Genomic DNA, 19,075 nt, shown 5'->3' on the forward strand with positions numbered 1-19,075 from the left:
GCTCAGCAACAACACAACCCTTGATAGTTACTGTAAACGACCACTTAATTCTTCAATCAAAGTTCAAATCCTGGATTTGCCTTCACAGATCATAACACGTTTCAAACTTACTTGCTCCTAGGGAACACCCCAGACTAAACTAAGGTGCCCATAGTTTGAAGCAAAATGACCAAAGAAGCAAAATTGACGGGTGCAATAACAGTGGGACTAAAACGTCTTAATACTACTAAACTGCAATGCTTCTGAAAGAAAAGAAAAAAGGGAGACATGAAATTGAAATATCACACATCTCCAAGATGATCAAGCATTATGTCCAAGCGCCGTCTGGTCATATATATTAGGGAGTAAATCTCCCGTTTATAGGCGGACGTGTTTTGTAACATCGCACCCATGGCAGTTGATTGCACCATCTGACGCACCAAATGTCAAATAGCAATACAGAGGCCAGCCTGTCATGCACACTATACATACATCTCTGTTACAATTTCTTCAGAAACGAGCAGTTCCCCGTCACGATCTCAGTGACAAGACTGGCCGTGCCCATGGTTTCAGCCTTTTACCAGGTTCGTTCTCACCAGTGTGGTGACGATTTATACCGGAGAAAGAGCACCGGTTCCTACAGCTGATACACTCTGCTCAGCCAGGTTATATTACATACTCGCAGTTAACATACACCATCAAGGGCCACACGCCTTCTTCAAGGCCTCGAAGACGCCTTTGAGTGTCACGTCCTGCACTAGCACGACCTTCTCCCTCGATTTCGAGCCAGAGCCGATGGACACTTCTCTTTTCTTCACCCCAAGCACCTGCATTCATGCATGCACATTTACACAAGGTTTTCAGCATTTCAGATGGAGCAAAGAAAAAGAAGCATCAAAGATCGACTTCATCTGTACTACTACATAATCATGTGAAACCAGTGAATGCATTTCCAGCACAAGTGCACTTTGTTTATTACCTTTTGATTAATGAGCCAAACCTAGGAAAATGCGCCTATTGTCTCAATCACCGACCAATAAGGCACTAACTATCCAAAAAACAGCTGACATTTTTGTCCATGGATTTGTCTCGTTAAATTGTAGTTTGACAATGAATTAATGCGGTCAATAGGATATTGAACAAGATACTAAGCCATAGCGCAAGTAGGATTATGGACTGTAACTACCTGCTCAGTAGCAACAAACCCCCCTGGGTGTCATTGGCAGTTAGGTGCAAGCATCCACTTAATTTATGGTCTTAGATCAAGCAATGTTCAAATCCTTGAATTGCACCCTTGACGGAATCATACACAATTATCAAACTCACTGAACTTTGATGTTATCTTCCTCCTACTGAACACACCAAAGGTGGCCAAGTCTGAAGCAGAATGGCCAAAGAAGCTAGATTGCAGTGCTCCAGGGGAAAAAGATGAAATTCGAAATTCAAGAAAGAACACCACACATCTCCATGGCAAACAACTTCGCCAATCCATGTCCTCGACGGTCTATTCAGTACTTCAGTACCAGTTTCACATGCTTCAACAATACAGTACTTCCTAACATGCTTAAGGTCTGAACTTTGATGGAGAAGATCTCATGCCATCAGTTTGTAACAATGAAAGTTAAAACAAATCATACTAGTATGTCCCTAGCTTGTGCTCCTAATTCCCAAACCAGTGCCGGTTGCCAACTCCCCTAAACCTTCTTCAATCTAGTTCACAGCAATACCATGGAGCTACCAATCATCATCTAGGTGGGCAGTTCATCTAGATCAAGCGGTACTGTATCCGCAGGGAGGGAATCACTAAATTACCGAGCTGATGAAGTCGACGAGGGCGGCGTTGGCCTCCCCGTCCCTGGCCGGCGCGTCGATCTGCACCCCGACGGCCTCCTCCCCGATCTCTGCAAATTAACTCACGAGTTAGGAGGGGAGCAGCGAGGACGAGCACTAGGGGGGCCGGAGCACGGACCGGTGATGGTGGCCATCTTGGAGCCGGGCTTGGCGTGGACGGAGATGGCGACGGTGGACGGCGGCATCAGGCGGAGGCAGCCCGGGAACTCCCCGCCGCCGGCAGCGCTCGCCGCGGCCGCGACCGCCGGCGCCGGGCCACCTTTGCCCTTGCCTCGCTTCCCTGGAGCCATCTCTGGGTTTTCACTTGGGCTAGGCCCGACCCGAGTCCATCGGCACAATATATCCAGTGGAGGCCCAGGAGACTTGCAGTCTCAGCCAGCACGATGACTCAGCTCCAAGCCACGCCGGTCAGAACCCTAGCCCTCTCCCGCCGGCGGGGCGCCGGCGCGGCGGCGCGGCCGATGGCGGGCTCCGTCCGGTGCTCCGCCGCGGCCAGGAGCTACAGCATTACGCTCCTCCCCGGCGACGGCATCGGCCCCGAGGTCGTCGCCGTCGCCAAGGACGTCCTCTCCGTCGCCGGCTCCAAGGAAGGTAGGCTCGCTTGAACTCAGCTCCGCGTCGCCCAATGCCTCCAGCAGGATGCTGACGATGACCCCTTTGCTGTCCTTGCTCGTAGGCGTCGACCTCAGCTTCAAGGAGATGCTGATGGGCGGCGCCGCGCTGGACGCGGCCGGCGTGCCGCTCCCCGACGAGACGCTCGCGGCGGCGCGGGCCTCGGACGCCATCCTCCTTGGCGCGATCGGAGGGTGAGTGGAAATTTTCTGTTGGCAGTAGCAACACCATTGTAACAGCTCCGGATTGCATTTTGCTGTGATGTGCAGCTGCGTTTTGATGATTTGTTCTGCAGGTATAAATGGGATAACAATGAGAAGCATCTCAAGCCTGAGACCGGGCTGCTCAACATCCGTGCCGGGCTCGGCGTATTTGCCAATCTGCGGCCAGCCACAGTGTTACCGCAGGTATATCAACACTCTATTTTAGTTGGACAACACTGCACTTCATACTTTAGATAGCTATTTGGCTTAAGTTGCATCTGAGGCCATGTATGCAAGGCATCAGAGTGTGTCCTGCGTCCCGGCTTAATCTGTACTGGTAGTGGATTAACTTCTTTGTTTCGATTAGTACTAACAACATTGTCCTGTTTTTCTAATGGTACTACTCAAAACTCTGCCTTTCGTAATTTAGCTAGCTAGTTAACTATGTGGCCTACATCGCTTAGGTTGCATCCAAGGCCATGTATCGAAGGCATCGGAGTGTCTCCTGTCTCCTGACATGATCTGTACTAGCAGCACATAGTTTCAATGAGCAATAAAATACTAGCAAATGAAGTCATAGCTGCAAAATTGGGGCTGAATGGACTTGTTTGCTTCAATTATTACTGTTATATACTTACAATAATGTGATGATTTGCTCATATCTTCCCTATGTAATTACTTCTCTCTGTGGCCTCAAACTTTTGTAGCTAGTAGATGCATCTACTTTGAAGAAAGAGGTAGCCGAAGGAGTTGACATCATGGTTGTTAGAGAGCTTACTGGAGGTAATGTTGACTAAACTACAATAAAACATGGCTGGTTATTCCTCTTTCGTTGCTGATTTATATGTTTCCACGTGCATTCTGATGAAACTTGAAACTTCTACTGGTATTTCATTTCCTGCGTGGCAGGGATCTACTTCGGCAAGCCTAGGGGTTTTGGAACCAATGACAAGGGAGAGGAAACTGGCTTCAACACTGAAATATATTCAGTTGCTGAGGTGACTCCACTGTTCCCCTTTCATTTCAACTATCTCGCTGATAAACTATTCCATCCCCGAAGGAATAAACATGACTAAATCTATTGATCATTTTGTTTCTCTATTTCTTTCCTCTATGATGTCAGGATGTATTTTCTGTAAGAACACATGTAATTAGATTAAAAAAAAACTCTTTGTTTGATACCGACAGAAGGCATAAACATGACTAAATCTGTTGATCATTTTGTTTCTCTGTTTCTTTCCTCTATGACGTCAGGATGTATTTTCTGTAAGAATACATGTAATTAGATTAAAAAAACTCTTTGTTACCATTTTTATTGAATACAATGCGTTAACTATTTGTCCGAACAACTCTATCCCCAGATCGATCGTATTGCCCGTGTTGCATTTGAGGTTGCTCGCAAGAGAGGAGGGAAACTTTGCTCGGTGGACAAGGCGAATGTGCTTGAGGTACTTAATTATAGGAATCCCAAATATTTTTGAGTTGTTTGACTTGTATGGAAATTAGAACCGACCCATGGAGCATATTCAAGACAATATTATATTCAATGTTTTATAACTCTTTCTTAAATATTTAGTTGGATGCGATGATTATGAGTAGGGCATTTTGGAGACCGAGCTCCATGGAGCCCTTTATTTTGAATATTTCAAAATTCATAAATTTCAGTTTCAAAAAATTCTGAAAAAAATACACATGTATGCCAGGATGTAAAGTGTATGTGTGAAATTTTTTAGGATGAAATACCTTGAATTGCGAGCTGTACAAAAAAACCAAAATCATGGACTTTATAGATGAACAGTACATATGCTAAAAGGCCTCAAATTTGTCTTTTTTGTGCAGCTCACATTTTGATGTATTTCGACCTGAAAATTTGCACACATGTACATTATGTATCTAAGTATATGTGTATTTATTTTCAGAATTTTTTGAAACTGAAAAGTTTGGATTTTAAAGTTTTCAAATAAAGGGCTCCATGGAGCTCGGTCTCCGTTTGGCATTTTCGGATGATTATGACCTATCATTTTGCTGAGCCTAGTACATCATTTTCCCCTAATGCTATTGTAGGCATCTATGCTTTGGAGGAAACGGGTAACTGCAATAGCTTCCGAATTCCCTGATGTTGAGCTCTCACACATGTACGTTGATAACGCTGCAATGCAGCTTGTTAGGAATCCTAAACAGGTTTGTTTCTTTGTATGTAACTTATCTCACCCTGAGCTAAGCAGTATGGAGATGTGCTGACCTCCTGTATTCCCTTCCCTTCATTATCACAGTTTGACACGATTGTGACAAACAATATCTTTGGTGACATATTATCGGACGAAGCATCAATGATCACAGGAAGCATTGGAATGCTGCCATCTGCCAGTGTTGGTGAATCGGTAATATAAATTGTTTTCTGACTCTCTTATTTTATGCTGAAATTGCTGGAAGTAAATCGCTTATCAAGGATCTTCTTTTTCTGTACAGGGACCGGGTCTTTTTGAACCCATTCATGGCTCTGCTCCTGACATTGCTGGCCAGGTTGATATTGCTCCTAAATTTCAGAACAATCCTTGGATACTACTGCATTGCCTTTTGTTGTCTAAATCTGTTCAAAATTGTGCTCCCTTCTACAATTTGCTGAGTGCAGGACAAGGCAAACCCGTTAGCTACAATTCTTAGTGCTGCGATGCTATTGAAATATGGCCTTGGTGTAGAAAGTGCTGCAAAGAGAATTGAAGCCGCGGTTACAGAGACACTGGACAATGGGTTCCGAACTGGGGACATATATTCTCCTGGGACGGTAAGATTAGTCCATGCAAACATGTTCAATAATTGCTGCACTGAATATTTGCTACATTTACGTTGGAAGAGAAATCCAATGCCTATGTTTCTGCCAAATAAATAATTAAATATTCATCTGCTTCGTACAGTTGTACTTAGATTGTTCTCTACTTGCATATCAATTACGAGTACTTGGATAGTTTGACAAAATAGAAGGATTTGGTCCTCTGTTTCTTAGCCTGCCAAACTTCTGACCTGTGTTCACTGGTTGTGGAATATACTCATTAGCAAGCGCTACTTTTTGCTCCCGTTTCCTCTTTTTTCCGAACTTACGTAGTTTTGTTCTTCCGCTGCAGACATTGGTTGGATGCAAGCGAATGGGAGAGGAAGTCCTGAAGGCTCTGGAGTCGCAGAAGTAAAACAGTAAAGGGTTGAAGAAGCCTGCGGCATGGGATGGTCGAAAGCGCACTGGGATCCGATCTGACCTTAACCCACCAAAGATGAATTGATCTTGTCCCTGGATAGCGTGATTTTGTTTTTATTTGCCTTCCTCCACCCTTGTAGTTGGGTGCAGGAATTTAGCGGATCGTCTTCTCCCTTTCTGTTGCTCATTGGAAAGATTTTTTGCGTGCCTTGATTGAATAAATTGTGTCGGTGATGGATAGAAAAATGGGGATGGTTCCCCTTTGCTCCTGGCTGGAATGAAAAAAGATATTGGATTTTGTGGCACTGTCATTTGGGATAAGTCAGTACATTCCTGTCATGTCCCATCTAATGTATCTTAAAAAAACGAGTGGATAATAACAGAACTAATCATCAACTAGATTTTGGGGTAAGATGGTTCTGCTAATCTAAGCAGCAGATTCCAGTGTGACTTTGTGAACCTAAAATCCCCGTCAATATGTCTTTCCGAGAGATTTCTTAGCTACTCCCTCTGTCCCAAAATAAGTGACTCAAGTTTGTACCAGAGTAAATAGTGGAGAAGATGGATTTATTTTTTGGGGGGCATTCAAAGATTAAATGTTTATAATAGAAATCCGACCTATACTGGATCTAATGGTTTAAGTTTTTGTGCGCCTACATTTGGGGTAAGATTTGGTCTGCTAATCTGATGGTCTGTTGAGCAGCAAAATTCAAATGGCTTTCTGAAACTGAATCTCCATCCATATTTCATTTCCTATTTGAAAAGATCCATTCTACGTTTCAAAAGATTCTTAGACGAAACGAGAGAGTGGCCAAAGGAAATGATTCCAATATGACTTTGTGAACCTAAAAAGATTCTTAAACAAATCGAAAGAGACTTTTTGTAAAGAGGTGGATTTTTCATTTTTGTATTTATAAGAAGAATAAAAAATTTAAAAAGGAAAAAATAAATCCGACCTACCGGATTCGAACCAGTGACCTAAGGATTTAATCTGCAACCACTACAGTCCTCCGCTCTACCAACTGAGCTAAGGTCGGCTTGTGAGTTTCCTCCTCCCAGAACTCTATTGATGCCAACTCGTAGCCCAGCGCTGCTATGCCACCAACCCCTCCCCAACAATTAGTGACCCGCAGGAGGCGATTTAGCCAAGCAGCAGAGTATTTTGGGATGGAACACGTCGACAGATCCATTCAGGCAATGATACTCTAATTTTTTTTTTGAGAGAGACATGCTCTAAAATTTACTATTATACCTTGACTTGAGGCGACCCAAGAACAAGTCAAGTCTTTCGCTCGGTACACCCAACATCCTCCTTCAACTGAATTCAGCAATGCACGTACGTACTACTTACTTGGCTAGTCTATACTTAATTCAGACAAGGACGCATATATAAAAGGAAAGAAACTTGAAAGGTTTACAGGGGGTCAAGCAGAAGCTGCCCACCTGAACATTTCGTTAACGGCGGCAACACAGAGCACTCAGCACACGGGTGTAAACGGCGAGTTGCTGGCATCACAACTCAAAGATTACAAGGCCTAAGAAGCCAGATAGAGACACAGCAAGGAGGGCAGGCCAATGCATATCACTAGGACCAGTGGTCTACAAGAGGAACTCGAGCCTCTCGGGCATTCAACATTCTCCTTCAAGTAAATTCAGCAATGTATGTTACGTACCTGGCTAATCCGTATATAGATGCTGAAGTTCCTCATGAGGCTCAGTAACTGGCATTCACTTTGCCGCGACCAGACAGACCACCAAGGCCAAAGGAAAGCATAAAAATTCAGGGCATGCGAGGTCCTCGGGACTCTGTTTTAGCCGAGGAACCAACCGGCAATTCAAAACCAAGCTGCTGGCACCTTCATTCCCCCAGGAACTCACACTTCGAAAACAAGTGATCTGCATCCACCCATGTTTAATCTTGTATACAGAAAGAACAAATATCTTCACACGAGATCGAGCTGCCAGGATACTGTGATCAAATCAGCGCCCAAATCAAATGCTCAACTTCACTTGGGCATATGGCAATCCCCAAATCTTCTTCCTGAAAGGACCATCATCACAACATAGATTGTATGTTGCCTGTTGCCTGCACAACTCCGGGCAGAGCGGTTATCTTGATGACACGCCAATGGATATCCATGTTTCTTTGCGTTTCGCTGGTGGCGTATGCCTTCTTTGTCAAGCCAGCCTATGAGGTGCCTGCTTCAGTGTGAGTTCAGTTAGCCAAGTCAGAAGTCACCAGTAGTCTTTGCAGGAGCAGGCGCCGTCCTGGAACCTGTGGAACCGGTTGGCGTCCCTGACCACCATCGCCCTCCCCACCACCCGCGACAGCCCCTTAAAGAACTCGTGGCAGTCGCCACACACCCGCAGGTTCTTGTACACCCTGATCACCTCCCAACTACCCTCCTCCTCTTCCTCCCCATCGCCATGGTGGTGCTCACCGTGGTGCAGCAGCCACAGCCCCACAGCCAGCCTCTCGCTGTGCGCCCGCAGTCCCTCAGCACGTGACTCCTCGTCCACGTCATGCAGCTGTGTGCCATCACTGACCACGGCGCCCGGGCTGTACCCTAGCTGCTCCCTCATCCTGTTCTCCACGTCCAGCAGGACACACTGGATGTCGGCCGCGCGAGGGTGGGTTGTGTCACCGCCGTAGAAGAAGTGTGCCTCCTTCCCGACCTCCACCCAGCTGCATCCGCCCTGCTTCCGCAGGCCCCTGCGCCGCATGGCATTGCGCACCAGCTGGTGCTCGCGCCATTCCCCGGCCTCGGCAAAGATGTTGGACAACATCACGTAGTTGGCCGGGTTGTCGCCATCCATGGCCAGGAGGGCATCACCCGCCTCCCTGGCTATGGAGACGTCCTTGTGCACCCTGCAGGCGCTGAGCAGCGTCTGCCACACGCCAACGGTGGGTGCCATTGGCATCGTCGCAACAAGGTCCCTGGCCTCCGTGAGCTCCCCGGCGCGGCCGAGGAGGTCCACCATGCACGCGTAGTGCTCTGCTCTCGGCCTCAGCCGCCGGTCCTGGCGGATCATTGAGAAATACCGGCGACACTCCTCAACAAGGCCAGAGTGGCTGCACGCTGACAGAAGGGCCAGGTAGCTCACCTCGTCAGGCTCCACGCCTTCCGTTCGCATTTTCTCGAACATGTCAATGGCCTCTCGGCCATGGCCATGCTTCCCGAGGCCGTTGATCATCGCTGTCCATGACACGACGTTCCTCATCGGCGTCTCCCAGAACCGCTGCTCCGCCTCGTCGGTCAGCCCACACTTGTGGTACATGTCGACCAGGGAGTTGGACACTGACACGTCGAGCCCGGCCGGGTTCTTGACTGTGTAGCAGTGCACTTGTCTCCCCTGCTCGACGAGAGCAAAGTCTGCAAACACGCCAACGATGCTGGAGAGGACATGTCCATCAGCACGGACGCCAGAGCTCCAGAACCGCCGGAACAGCTCCAATGCTTCCTTCACCTGCCCTTCTTGTGCATGCCCGACGATCACCGTCGTCCACTGGACGGCATTCTTCCTTTCCAACCGATCAAACACTTGCATTGCCGCCGGCAGGCAATGGCATTTTACATACACATCAAGCAGCGCGCCGGCGAGGATGGCACTGGGTGCCATGAAGACCCCTCTGACCGCCATGGCTGCATGAACCTGCACGCCCTCGCGAGCCGCGCCTAGGCCACTGCAAGCTTTCAGCAAACTGGCGAAGGTGAACTCATCAGGCTGACAATCCTCGTCTCCTCGCCGCTGCATCTCCCGGAAGACGAGCAGCGAGTCCCTGCCTTGGCCGGCATGCGCGTAGCCAGAGATCATGGCGTTCCAGGTGACGAGGTCCCTGAACGCAGCAGCGCCATCAAACACCTGCCGCGCGTCGCCGATCCTCCCGCCCTTGGAGTACACGAGCACCAGCGAGTTGGCGACGACGCCGTGCCCCTCGAACCCCATCCTCACGCAGGCCCCGTGGACACGAACACCGGCGCCCGTGTCGCCAGCGACGCCGCACGCCTTGAGGGTCGCCGAGAGCGTGAACTCATTTGGCGCGGCCTCCGAGACCCGCCGCATCTCCCCGAACAGCCTGAGGCACTCACCGGCGCGCCCCTGCTGCAGGAAGCCCACCATGAGCGCCGTCCAGGACACCACGTTCCTCTCGGGCATTCCGTCGAACACCTGGCGGGACATGTCGAGTTTCCGGCACTTGGCGTACATGTCGACCAGGTTGTTGCCGAGCATGGTGTCGGATCCGAAGCCGAGCTTGGTGAGCGCGCCGTGGAGCTGCGCGCCGCCGCGGAGGTCCGGGCCCCTCGCGCTCGCCCGGAGGAGGTCCGCGAGCATCTTCCGCCGCTCCATCGGGTTCGCCCGGGAGAGTTGGAAGGGAGATGGCGCTGCGGGTAGAGATGGCGGCGAGGTCAGCATGTGGAGGGGTGACGGCGGCGCTGGGCGCCGGTCGTGGGCGCGCCCAGTGCGCGCTAGCAGTGGCGTCGGGCGGGGAAAGAGAAGTGGGAGAGGGACAAGTGTGGTATTTTTTCTCTCTGTAAATTCTGAAGGGATGGAATGGGAATTTCAAGGTTCGGTGCAAATTTGGCTCAAAATCATCCATTTTCATGTGGAAATTTTGAACCGGGTGGCATGCTTTTGTTTTCAAAGTAGCTGGTGTTTGCTACAAATTGATTCTCCCTCCGTTCCAAAATACTTGACTTTCATTTGTCAAAAAATGAATGTATTTGTATACTAAAACATGTCTAGATACATCTATATTTTGATAAATGGAAAGCATGTATTGTGAAACGGATGGAGTATTAGATATTCTAGCTTTTTTTTAATGATTTTTTATGAATCAGACGTATATAGACCTGTTTTACCGTGTTTGTTCACTCATTTCCGATCATATTAGATGTGTATTGTGTTTCATATGTTTCATGAAAACAAACGAGTCAAAATCAAAACTACTACTCCATATTTCTTTACGGAGGGAGTACGGCTTATATTTTGGTAAAGTAGCTGTGAATTCTCCTGTCAGGGTTACCGCCTCCTCACAGCAAAAAGTTGCTTCTTCTCTCAGGCCACCTCAGGCAACTAATTACAAACCAGAACCATGCAAAATAATATAGTAATTGGCATTTTTCTTTCTACTGGTAAGACTTGCATCTAGAGTTTCCTTACATTATATTCACATTCACATTTTTATACAACAAGTCAAGTACAGTAACGTAATCAGCCAGTCCTAAGCTTCAGATATTGAGCAGTCCTACATGCTACAGTTAAATGGCACGACATTGTATATGGACAATTCTGTAAAGTACAAACATTCAGATCTACATTGCCACTATCTAAAGCCAGCACAAAGGAGCAAACGGATATCCTATGCTTCAGATGATACCGCGGCCAGCACCAAAATCCTCTTCAGTTTCAGTGTGCCATCTATGGTCTGAGGAAGCCGTGGTTGATGAATTCTTGCAACGACAGTCGCCTCACTGAAAACAAAACAGCCGTCCAGACGTCAGCTATGTAACCATCCAGAGTTTCAGCATTTTGGTTGGCGGAAGAGGCAGCATGACCAGCGTCATCGACGGACCTGGATTCGTGCACAGTAGTCTGGTGCATATGTCGATGGAATCAGGATGCAGGCTGGGCACAACGAGTTGCGAGAACGGAAGAGAGCTACTAGTTCTGTTTATGCATTGAAGCATCTGAAGAAAGTAAACATGTGAGCTAAGTACCATTCCAAAATCTATGTCTCTGAAATCATGATTAAACAAAGTTGGCGAGTGGAAGTGCATCACCTGTACATTACTTCTACCATGGAACGGCGGGTAGCCATTCAAGAGCTCAAAGAGGATCGCACCGATACTCCACAAGTCTACCTGCACACAGGAGATGTTCAAATCTCTGTCATTCACGTGGCTATTAAATGTTGGGCATTTGAGCATATACAGCATACCTTCTCATCGTACTTCTGAAATAGCATGACTTCAGGGGCCATGTACAAACGGGTGCCGCAGGAAGTCTCTGCATACTCCCCAGGATGAAGAACCCTAGTAAACACACAAACAAATGTGACTGGATTTCTGTTTCACCAAAAACTCGATTGCCTAACTAACGAGCCTTACTTATCACGCTGAACCCCCTCCACCATGTTTAGAATCATTACATATTTTTTGGGTTTCTGCTACTCTGACGTGGTTCAGTAGCTCACAGATGCTGAAAAACGGCTAATGATCAATTTCACAGCTGACTGAAGGAATAGCAAAAGTGCTGCTAGGATGAGTAGCATAGTTTATTTTACTGTAGCTACTCACGCATGACTAAAATGAGTATGTATCACCATCAATCCAAGATTTGTGCATTGTAGAACATACCTGGACAGGCCGAAATCGGATATCTTGAGTATCGCATCGCTGCCGGGACAAGAGAGAAGGATGTTCTGCAACAACCCATTCAACAGCTCAATCAATTCAAAATTAACAGTTCAACCTAGTTAGAAAGCACTAAACAAATAGTTCAACAAGGGATTTCAGTCCCTAGACCTCAGGCTTCAGGTCCCGGTGGACGACGTGGTGCCGGCGGAGCACTTGCAAACCAGCTCCTGCCAGCCACAGGGGGCAAGCTCCAGTTTTCACACATCACATCGAATCGAAATCGACGGTGGAAACAAGAATTCATCGAACAATTGGGGAATGGATGATGGGGTGAATTACCGATCTGTCTCATGAAATTCCTGGCGACGCTCTCCTCCACCCTGCCGCCGGTGCGCTGGATGTAGGTCGCCAGGTCTCCCCCCTCGCACAGCTCCATGACGAGGTAGATGCAGCCCGGGGTCTGAGATAGTAGAACAGAATAAGCACAGCTCCATGACGAGGTTGAGTGGGTGGAGGTGGGACATCCCTCTGTCTCGTCCTCGGAGCTTCCTTCCTTCCCCACGAAGGCAGTCACACGCCCACATGTGCACGCCTCCTCCTCTCCCTCCTTTCTCGCGCGGGCCGTTTTCGTCTCCATCTCTCCCCTACGGATCTCCACACGACGCATCCTCCTCTCCATCAGGAACGCCAACCACCTCCTCCTCTTCCTCCTCTCTCTGCTTCTCTCCCCCATCTCTCAAGAAGGCGCACACGAGCGGCGGCAGGAGGTGGGACGGAGCGGATCGGCGGCAGGAAGTTTCGGGAGGAGCATGAGGCAGAGCAATTTCGTGATAGCGGAATCTGCGAGGGCACATCTTGGCAGAAGGTGGTCCAACTCGCCTCCTTGCCGTCATCGCCACCCCGTCCGTCCTCGCCGCGTGTCTGCCGATTCCCCTGATTTTGAGGTATGACTCGTCCTCTCGAGTTCCACCTCCACAATCTGCTGAAACCTAGGGCTGACTTGGTTTGTTCCGTATGTAGATGGCCGGCCTTTACTCCGTCAGCCAGCTATCAAACCGATGGTGAAGGTAGTACCTGTTGATGTAGCATCCGACAACTCTCAAAACTTAGAGCCACAAGCCTTCTCATGGCAAATTTAGTCTTGCCACTTATTCTTTTACCTCATTTTGCATGTTGGTTATCGGTATTAGACGTCTTCCTGCAGTCTGACTCAAGCCTAGCACGGCATGGGTGATGTCAGCCACGCCACCGGCAAGTCAGCCACCAGGTAGTGCCCACTTCTCCCTCGCGCTATCTCCCTGCCCTCCTCGTGTCACGCTGTGCCGCCGGCAAGAGAACCACCAAAGGCTAATGGGATTCAGAAGCATGGTATCTTTGTCTCCCGTTGGGCTGCCAGCAAGAGCACCAACAAAGGAAATTGGGATTCAGAAGGAGATCCCCTGTATATCCATAGAAAGATGCTGATAGCCTGAATAGTATGGTTTATCATTTTGACTAATTAACTGTATATTTGCTCTAGCTGAGTTATCACTTGTAAGGCCACAAGTTTGTTCTACCATTTGGCCGGAGCCTCCGTGCTCGTGTTTGTAATCTCAGACCCTGTCAGTTACGCTGCCTAGTTGTGGGTTTTATTAATTTAAAGCCGGACGCGCCCAGCGTCTTCGTTCTAAAAAAAAGTTTGTTCTGACTTTGTAATCATACACTAATGGAAAATATGCGGGCAGTACAGTATAGTTGATTATTTCTTCTCTATAAAGTGTATCTTGTGTTATACTTATACTCTGTAGTCTGTACTGAACTCAAGCTGTGAAATTAATAGGATAGCATAACTGTTGAACTGGTAAATAGCTCTTGAGCATGGTTAAATAGCAGTATTACTATTTGTTTGTTAGCGCAGCTGTGAGCTCTCCTATTAACTAAGCAACATCATGCACAGGTAGGAGCTCAGATGTTCTTGCTCTACAAAAAACAGAGTTCCTGAAACTGTAGTAGAAAAAAGTAAGATGACCATATGTGCGTGATCCTGTATCATCTAACCGGAAAGCAAAAAACAAAGTTGCCTGAGTGGGCATTCAGTTCTGCTTAGTAGGCATTCAGTTCTTCTTAGTAGGCATTGATAGTGTACTGAGCTATTGATGTTAAAGACTCTTAAAATTGTGGTTGTTGATGTTAGAAACTATATTCAAACTATTTGACTTACTCTGTCCATGCGTTCGATTTGGCCCTTGTGCATGTATTGCTCCTAGGAAAAATTTAGTTGCTGAAATATTTTATTATATATATATATATATATATATTCAGCATTTTTTTTTGCAAATGCTATTTTCAAATATAGCACGCAATTAGCACGCTATAGCTTGTGTAGCATTTGGAGAAGGGCCTTGCTATATTTTGTAGCGCTCTGTTTTCTTCATTGATTAGGATAGGGTTGTTCTTGATCTGTATTTACAAATACCTGTTTTATTTTTGTTATATTTTATGAGAATAAGGATGTGTCCCTTGAAATACAGCTTATGTGCCCATCTATTAGTTATTTATCATTAGAGAGAAAAGGGTTAGATTTAAATGCATGCTGTTGAGGGCTGTCTTTTGTTTTGGTCTCAGAGACCCTGGCCTATGACTAATTCTTATTTGGCTGCTCTTCCTTGTCACAGTTCCTTGATTCGACCAGGCTGGCTACAGAGAACGATTAATCTATGTAATACGTTTGTTATTGTCAGCTGAATAATTTTACCGTTTGATGCGTGGTCCTGACGATGGCGTCGGCCGTGCCCCAGCGGTGGCCTTGGCCATCGCCGCCACACCACTGCACAGCTCCAAGCCCCCCAGTGCGACAACGACAGCAGCTGCAGCTTCGCGCCGCCGTGACCACCCAGCAACCTTCTCTCTTTTAGCCTGTAGCTACTTTGTTTTGTTTTGTGCCTGTTTCAATTTTGACATCACGATTAGAGCAGACACCTTTTTGCTGCTTAGCATGACATGTTTGTTCGTCTCACGTTTTGAATTTTCTAATGTTGTTTGACAGCAGGTGGAAAGCGGCGAAAGGTTGGATTCAGATGGAAACTTGTTTATGTTTTCAGGGTTAATGTCAAGCATAGGATCTGTACACATGGGAATGCTCAAGTGTCAACTATGATGAGATAATGAGAACAACAACGTTTACAGAAGATAGAGTACCTCCCTAGGTAAAAGATACAATCAATTAGTTTTTAGTAAGAGCTGGAGGCCTTTTAACATTTCCAACAACCTCCCTTCTCTAGATGTGGGCAAGCTATTGCTAGAGGCCGCCATCATTCACTGCCACGAGATTTTATACCCTGACGGGGGACATCTGGATGCGCAGATTGTCATTGTACTTACTGGCATACTTGTATTTACTACTTAAGTACCGAGCTCACTATCAGAACCACAGCCACATTTTTAACTAACTGAAGATAGCTTGCTTCCCTTTTATGGTACATGCATACTAATTATAGCTGTCAGAAAATGTGCTTTTTCGGCATGAAGGTAGAGGATGGGAAGGTAGTGATGCTTATGGGCGTCAGTGCTACTATCATAGTATAATGATAACTGCTGTGAAGTTCATATAATGTTCCCTGTTTCTATTATTCGAATGTTGGCATTGTTTTCAAAGATTCGGTTTAGTTGGATTGAGTTTGTGTTTTAACTTTCTAGCATGCATGCAAATCAATTTGAACTAAGAATTAAAAGTAGTATTTATTTAAGTTTCCTTTTCCATTGAAGTGTGCAGTTTTACACATTTCGATGCCCCCTTTTCTGTTTGTGTGGTCAAGCAGCAAACCGTAGAAACCAATGTTAATATTCTTTATCTGCCTGCTAACTGAGATGCATGGCCTTTTTATGTCAAGCTGAGAGTTTAATTGTCACAATGAAGTCTAGGGAACTAAGCCAGGAAAACGGGGTTTCACATGGTAATTTAATTATAGCCTTTGCTTGTGGTTTCTTGTAGTTCCCTTCTCTGCATTAGGAGTTTTAGTTCTGCAATCGCTTCTCTCTGTTTTCATAAAGTTATGTATTTTCTAGAATATATGATTTCTGGTTTCAGCAATATATCAGGTCTCTCTCACCACATCCTTGCATGCAAGGAGTTACTCTCATATAAGCTGTTGAAGGAAAACCATGTAAGTTATTGTTACGCATTCACCTGTGCTCATGAATAGAAACTAAGACGTGCACATACTGTACTCTTATAATTGTGGGCAAGGTCTAAATGCTATTCAAAAATAGAAATAGTATGATGCATACTATTTAAATTTGTAAATGAAGCAGCGGATCGGCTTCGTTTTCAGTTTCTTCTTCTTCTCCAGCTCTGTACTTGTAGCCAGAAATTGACGATGTTACAGAAAATAGCCTCGAGATTTTTAGACTACTTGCTTCACTACAAAACGTTGGGTCAACACTCAAATAGGGCTTTTATTTATGCAGGGAAAATTATAATGCATGCCAGTTTTTTTAGTTGCCAGGATTTTTTTATGTTGGATTTCTGTGTATTTTATCTCATCAGATATCAAACTCATAGCGCTGAACATCTCATCTTTTCTGCTTCAGGTTGGTGTTACGGCATATCTCTCTCAAGGTAGTTTTGGTGATTGATGACAACATGTTTGCGGACTAATCATGTGCTTTGAATAGTTCACAGATTCACCCCTGGCACGAGACGTTTTCTTCTCTTCGGAGTGTATTTCAAGACGGTGTAGCTCTTTCGTTTCTTTCTCGGTGGACTAGTTGCGTAGAGGGCACCGTACTATCAAGAGGGGGTCCGCTGGGGTATTGCATGGGTGGAATCAACACGTACACATCAGCTTCTCATCCTCCGAGCTTTCCATTCCATTGAAGAGATCTCTCCACTTTTCTTTGTCCTGTCTGGGTCCCAGCGGTAGTACCGCGCAACCCAGCCATAGTACCGCTGAGGAGCCACAAGCGGCAGTACCGCTCCATAGCGGTAGTACCGCCCATGACTCCACAGCAGTAGTACCACTGGGGTGCCTGGCACCACCGCCTCGTCCTCAGCCTCTTTGGAAAGATCCTCTCTCTCTCTCGCTGTGTCCCAGTGGTAGTACCGCACTACCAGCGGTAGTACGGCCGAAGGGTCACAGGCGGTAGTTCCGCTCCATAGCGGTAGTACCGCCCGTGACCCCGCTGCCGTAGTACCGCTGGGCTGTCTGGCTCCTATCGCCTTGACTCGAGGGCTCTTTTTCTCTGTCGGGTTTTGCGGCAGTAGTTGCGGTTGTAGAGGCGGTAGTACCATTTCAGGAGCGGTAGTACCGCCCCTACCACCGCGGTAGTACCGCGTTGGGTCCTATTTCCTCCTTGACTTCTCTGCGCGGCAGTGCCGCTGGCTGGTGCCGCAGTATCGCTGGCCTAGCCGTAGTACCGCCCCCTCTTAGCGTAGTACTACCCTATGCGAGGCTGGTTGGTGGGGGCAACGGTTGGATTGTTGCCCCCACTATAAAAGGGGGTCCTCTTCTTCCCTTTGACCTACCTCTTCCCCCTCAAGCTCCATTTATTGCTCAAGCTCCATTAAATGCTCCAAGCTCCATTTTCGCCCGATCTATCTCTCTAGCCAATCAAACTTGTTGATTTGCTCGAGAGTGGTTGAGAAGGCCCCGATCTACACTTCCACCAAGGGATTTTCGATTCCCCCACTCATCCCTAGCGGATCTTGTTACTCTTGTGTGTTTGAGCACACTAGACGGTTGAGGTCACAACGGAGACATAGTCCATTGTGGTGAAGCTTCGTGGTTTTGGTGGGAGCCTCTGATTAAGTTGTGGAGATTGCCCCAACCTTGTTTGTAAAGGTTCGGTCACCGCCTTCAAGGGCACCAATAGTGGAATCACGGCATCTCGCATTGTGTGAGGGCGTGAGGAGAATATGGTGGCCCTAGTGGCTTCTTGGGGAGCATTGTGCCTCCACACCGCTCCAACGAAGACGTACTTCCCTTCAAAGGGAAGGAACTTCGGTAACACATCCTTGTCTTCACCGGATCCACTCTTGGTTATCTCTTACCCTCACTTGTGCAAACTCTTTAGTGTTACTTCTCTTGGTTGCTTGTTTGCTTGTTGGTACTGCATCATATAGGTTGCTCACCTAGTTGCACATCTAGACAACCTACTTTGATGCAAGATTAATTTGATAAAGTTAAGTTAAAAATTGGTAGTTGCCTATTCACCCCCGCCCCCCTCTAGTCAACCATATCGATCCTTTCAGTTGGGTTTCGTAGTAATTTCAAAAAAATTCCTACGCACACGCAAGATCATGGTGATGCATAGCAACGAGAGGGCAGAGTGTTGTCTACGTACCCTCGTAGACCGCAACGGAAGCGTTGACGCAACATAGAGGAAGTAGTCGTATGTCTTCCCGATCCGACCGATCCAAGCACCGTTACTCCGGCACCTCCGAGTTCTTAGCACACGTACAGCTCGATGACGCTCCCCGGGATCCGATCCAGCAAAGCTTCGGGGATGAGCTCCGTCAGCACGACGGCGTGGTGACGATGATGATGTTCTACCGACGCAGGGCTTCGCCTAAGCACTGCAACGATATGATCGAGGTGGAATATGGTGGCAGGGGGCACCACACACGGCTAAGGAACGATCACGTGGATCAACTTGTGTGTTCTAGGGTGCCCCCCTGCCTCCGTATATAAAGGATCCAAGGGGGGGGGGGTGCGGCCGGCCTAGAGGAGGCGCGTAGGAGGAGTCCTACTCCTACTGGGAGTAGGACTCCCCTCCCGTTCCTTGTCCAACTAGGAGAGGTGGAGGGAGAGAAGGAAAGGGGGAGCGCCGCCCCTCCCTCCTTGTCCAATTCGGACTAGGGGGAGAGGGGGCGCGTGGCCTGCCCTGACAGCCCCTTCCTCTTC

General features: G+C 47.4%; 4 protein-coding genes and 1 non-coding gene across 5 annotated transcripts; 1 reads left to right on the forward strand and 4 right to left on the reverse strand.

The window, feature by feature from the left end:
• Positions 1–310: 310 nt before the first annotated feature.
• Positions 311–2,143, reverse strand: LOC119357227 (UPF0235 protein C15orf40 homolog). Its single transcript, XM_037624220.1, has 3 exons — positions 1,949–2,143; positions 1,792–1,880; positions 311–806 (listed from the first exon to the last, which is right to left on the reverse strand). The coding sequence occupies exons 1-3, from the start codon at positions 2,118–2,120 to the stop codon at positions 678–680; spliced, it is 390 nt and encodes a 129-aa protein (XP_037480117.1). The 5' UTR covers positions 2,121–2,143; the 3' UTR covers positions 311–677.
• Positions 2,144–2,196: 53 nt separating this feature from the next.
• On the forward strand, positions 2,197–6,133 carry LOC119357226 (3-isopropylmalate dehydrogenase 2, chloroplastic-like). The gene is made up of 11 exons (XM_037624219.1): positions 2,197–2,421; positions 2,507–2,636; positions 2,738–2,849; positions 3,353–3,428; positions 3,555–3,643; positions 4,007–4,093; positions 4,710–4,826; positions 4,919–5,026; positions 5,115–5,168; positions 5,278–5,430; positions 5,768–6,133. The coding sequence occupies exons 1-11, from the start codon at positions 2,214–2,216 to the stop codon at positions 5,828–5,830; spliced, it is 1,197 nt and encodes a 398-aa protein (XP_037480116.1). The 5' UTR covers positions 2,197–2,213; the 3' UTR covers positions 5,831–6,133.
• Positions 6,134–6,785: 652 nt separating this feature from the next.
• TRNAY-GUA lies at positions 6,786–6,872 on the reverse strand. The gene is given in 2 exon segments: positions 6,786–6,821; positions 6,836–6,872. It is a non-coding gene; the product is annotated as a tRNA-Tyr (tRNA).
• Positions 6,873–7,220: 348 nt separating this feature from the next.
• LOC119357228 (putative pentatricopeptide repeat-containing protein At3g15130) lies at positions 7,221–10,327 on the reverse strand. Its single transcript, XM_037624221.1, has one exon. It carries the CDS (start codon positions 10,249–10,251, stop codon positions 8,071–8,073), a length of 2,181 nt encoding a protein of 726 aa, XP_037480118.1. The 5' UTR covers positions 10,252–10,327; the 3' UTR covers positions 7,221–8,070.
• Positions 10,328–11,005: 678 nt separating this feature from the next.
• Positions 11,006–13,006, reverse strand: LOC119352478 (serine/threonine-protein kinase ATG1t-like). The gene is made up of 7 exons (XM_037619100.1): positions 12,534–13,006; positions 12,363–12,421; positions 12,195–12,259; positions 11,777–11,870; positions 11,619–11,699; positions 11,411–11,525; positions 11,006–11,309 (listed from the first exon to the last, which is right to left on the reverse strand). The coding sequence occupies exons 1-7, from the start codon at positions 12,925–12,927 to the stop codon at positions 11,257–11,259; spliced, it is 861 nt and encodes a 286-aa protein (XP_037474997.1). The 5' UTR covers positions 12,928–13,006; the 3' UTR covers positions 11,006–11,256.
• Between the last annotated feature and the right edge of the window lie 6,069 nt (positions 13,007–19,075).

Source organism: Triticum dicoccoides, chromosome 2A (assembly GCF_002162155.2).
Source record: "Triticum dicoccoides isolate Atlit2015 ecotype Zavitan chromosome 2A, WEW_v2.0, whole genome shotgun sequence".
Taxonomy (NCBI): Eukaryota; Viridiplantae; Streptophyta; class Magnoliopsida; order Poales; family Poaceae; genus Triticum; species Triticum dicoccoides.

Coding starts and splice junctions, on each gene's coding strand:
- LOC119357227 (XM_037624220.1), bottom strand. CDS start 2,120: ATGGCTCCAGGGAAGCGAGGCAAGGGCAAAGGTGGCCCGGCGCCGGCG. Junction 1,881..1,948: donor CAAGATGGCCACCATCACCG/GTCCGTGCTCCG, acceptor GTTAATTTGCAG/AGATCGGGGAGGAGGCCGTC. Junction 807..1,791: donor TCGTCGACTTCATCAGCTCG/GTAATTTAGTGA, acceptor GCATGAATGCAG/GTGCTTGGGGTGAAGAAAAG.
- LOC119357226 (XM_037624219.1), top strand. CDS start 2,214: ATGACTCAGCTCCAAGCCACGCCGGTCAGAACCCTAGCCCTCTCCCGC. Junction 3,644..4,006: donor AAATATATTCAGTTGCTGAG/GTGACTCCACTG, acceptor CTCTATCCCCAG/ATCGATCGTATTGCCCGTGT. Junction 4,827..4,918: donor TTGTTAGGAATCCTAAACAG/GTTTGTTTCTTT, acceptor TCATTATCACAG/TTTGACACGATTGTGACAAA.
- LOC119352478 (XM_037619100.1), bottom strand. CDS start 12,927: ATGGGGGAGAGAAGCAGAGAGAGGAGGAAGAGGAGGAGGTGGTTGGCG. Junction 11,871..12,194: donor TCCGATTTCGGCCTGTCCAG/GTATGTTCTACA, acceptor TGTGTTTACTAG/GGTTCTTCATCCTGGGGAGT. Junction 11,310..11,410: donor ACTACTGTGCACGAATCCAG/GTCCGTCGATGA, acceptor TTTTGTTTTCAG/TGAGGCGACTGTCGTTGCAA.
- LOC119357228 (XM_037624221.1), bottom strand. CDS start 10,251: ATGCTGACCTCGCCGCCATCTCTACCCGCAGCGCCATCTCCCTTCCAA.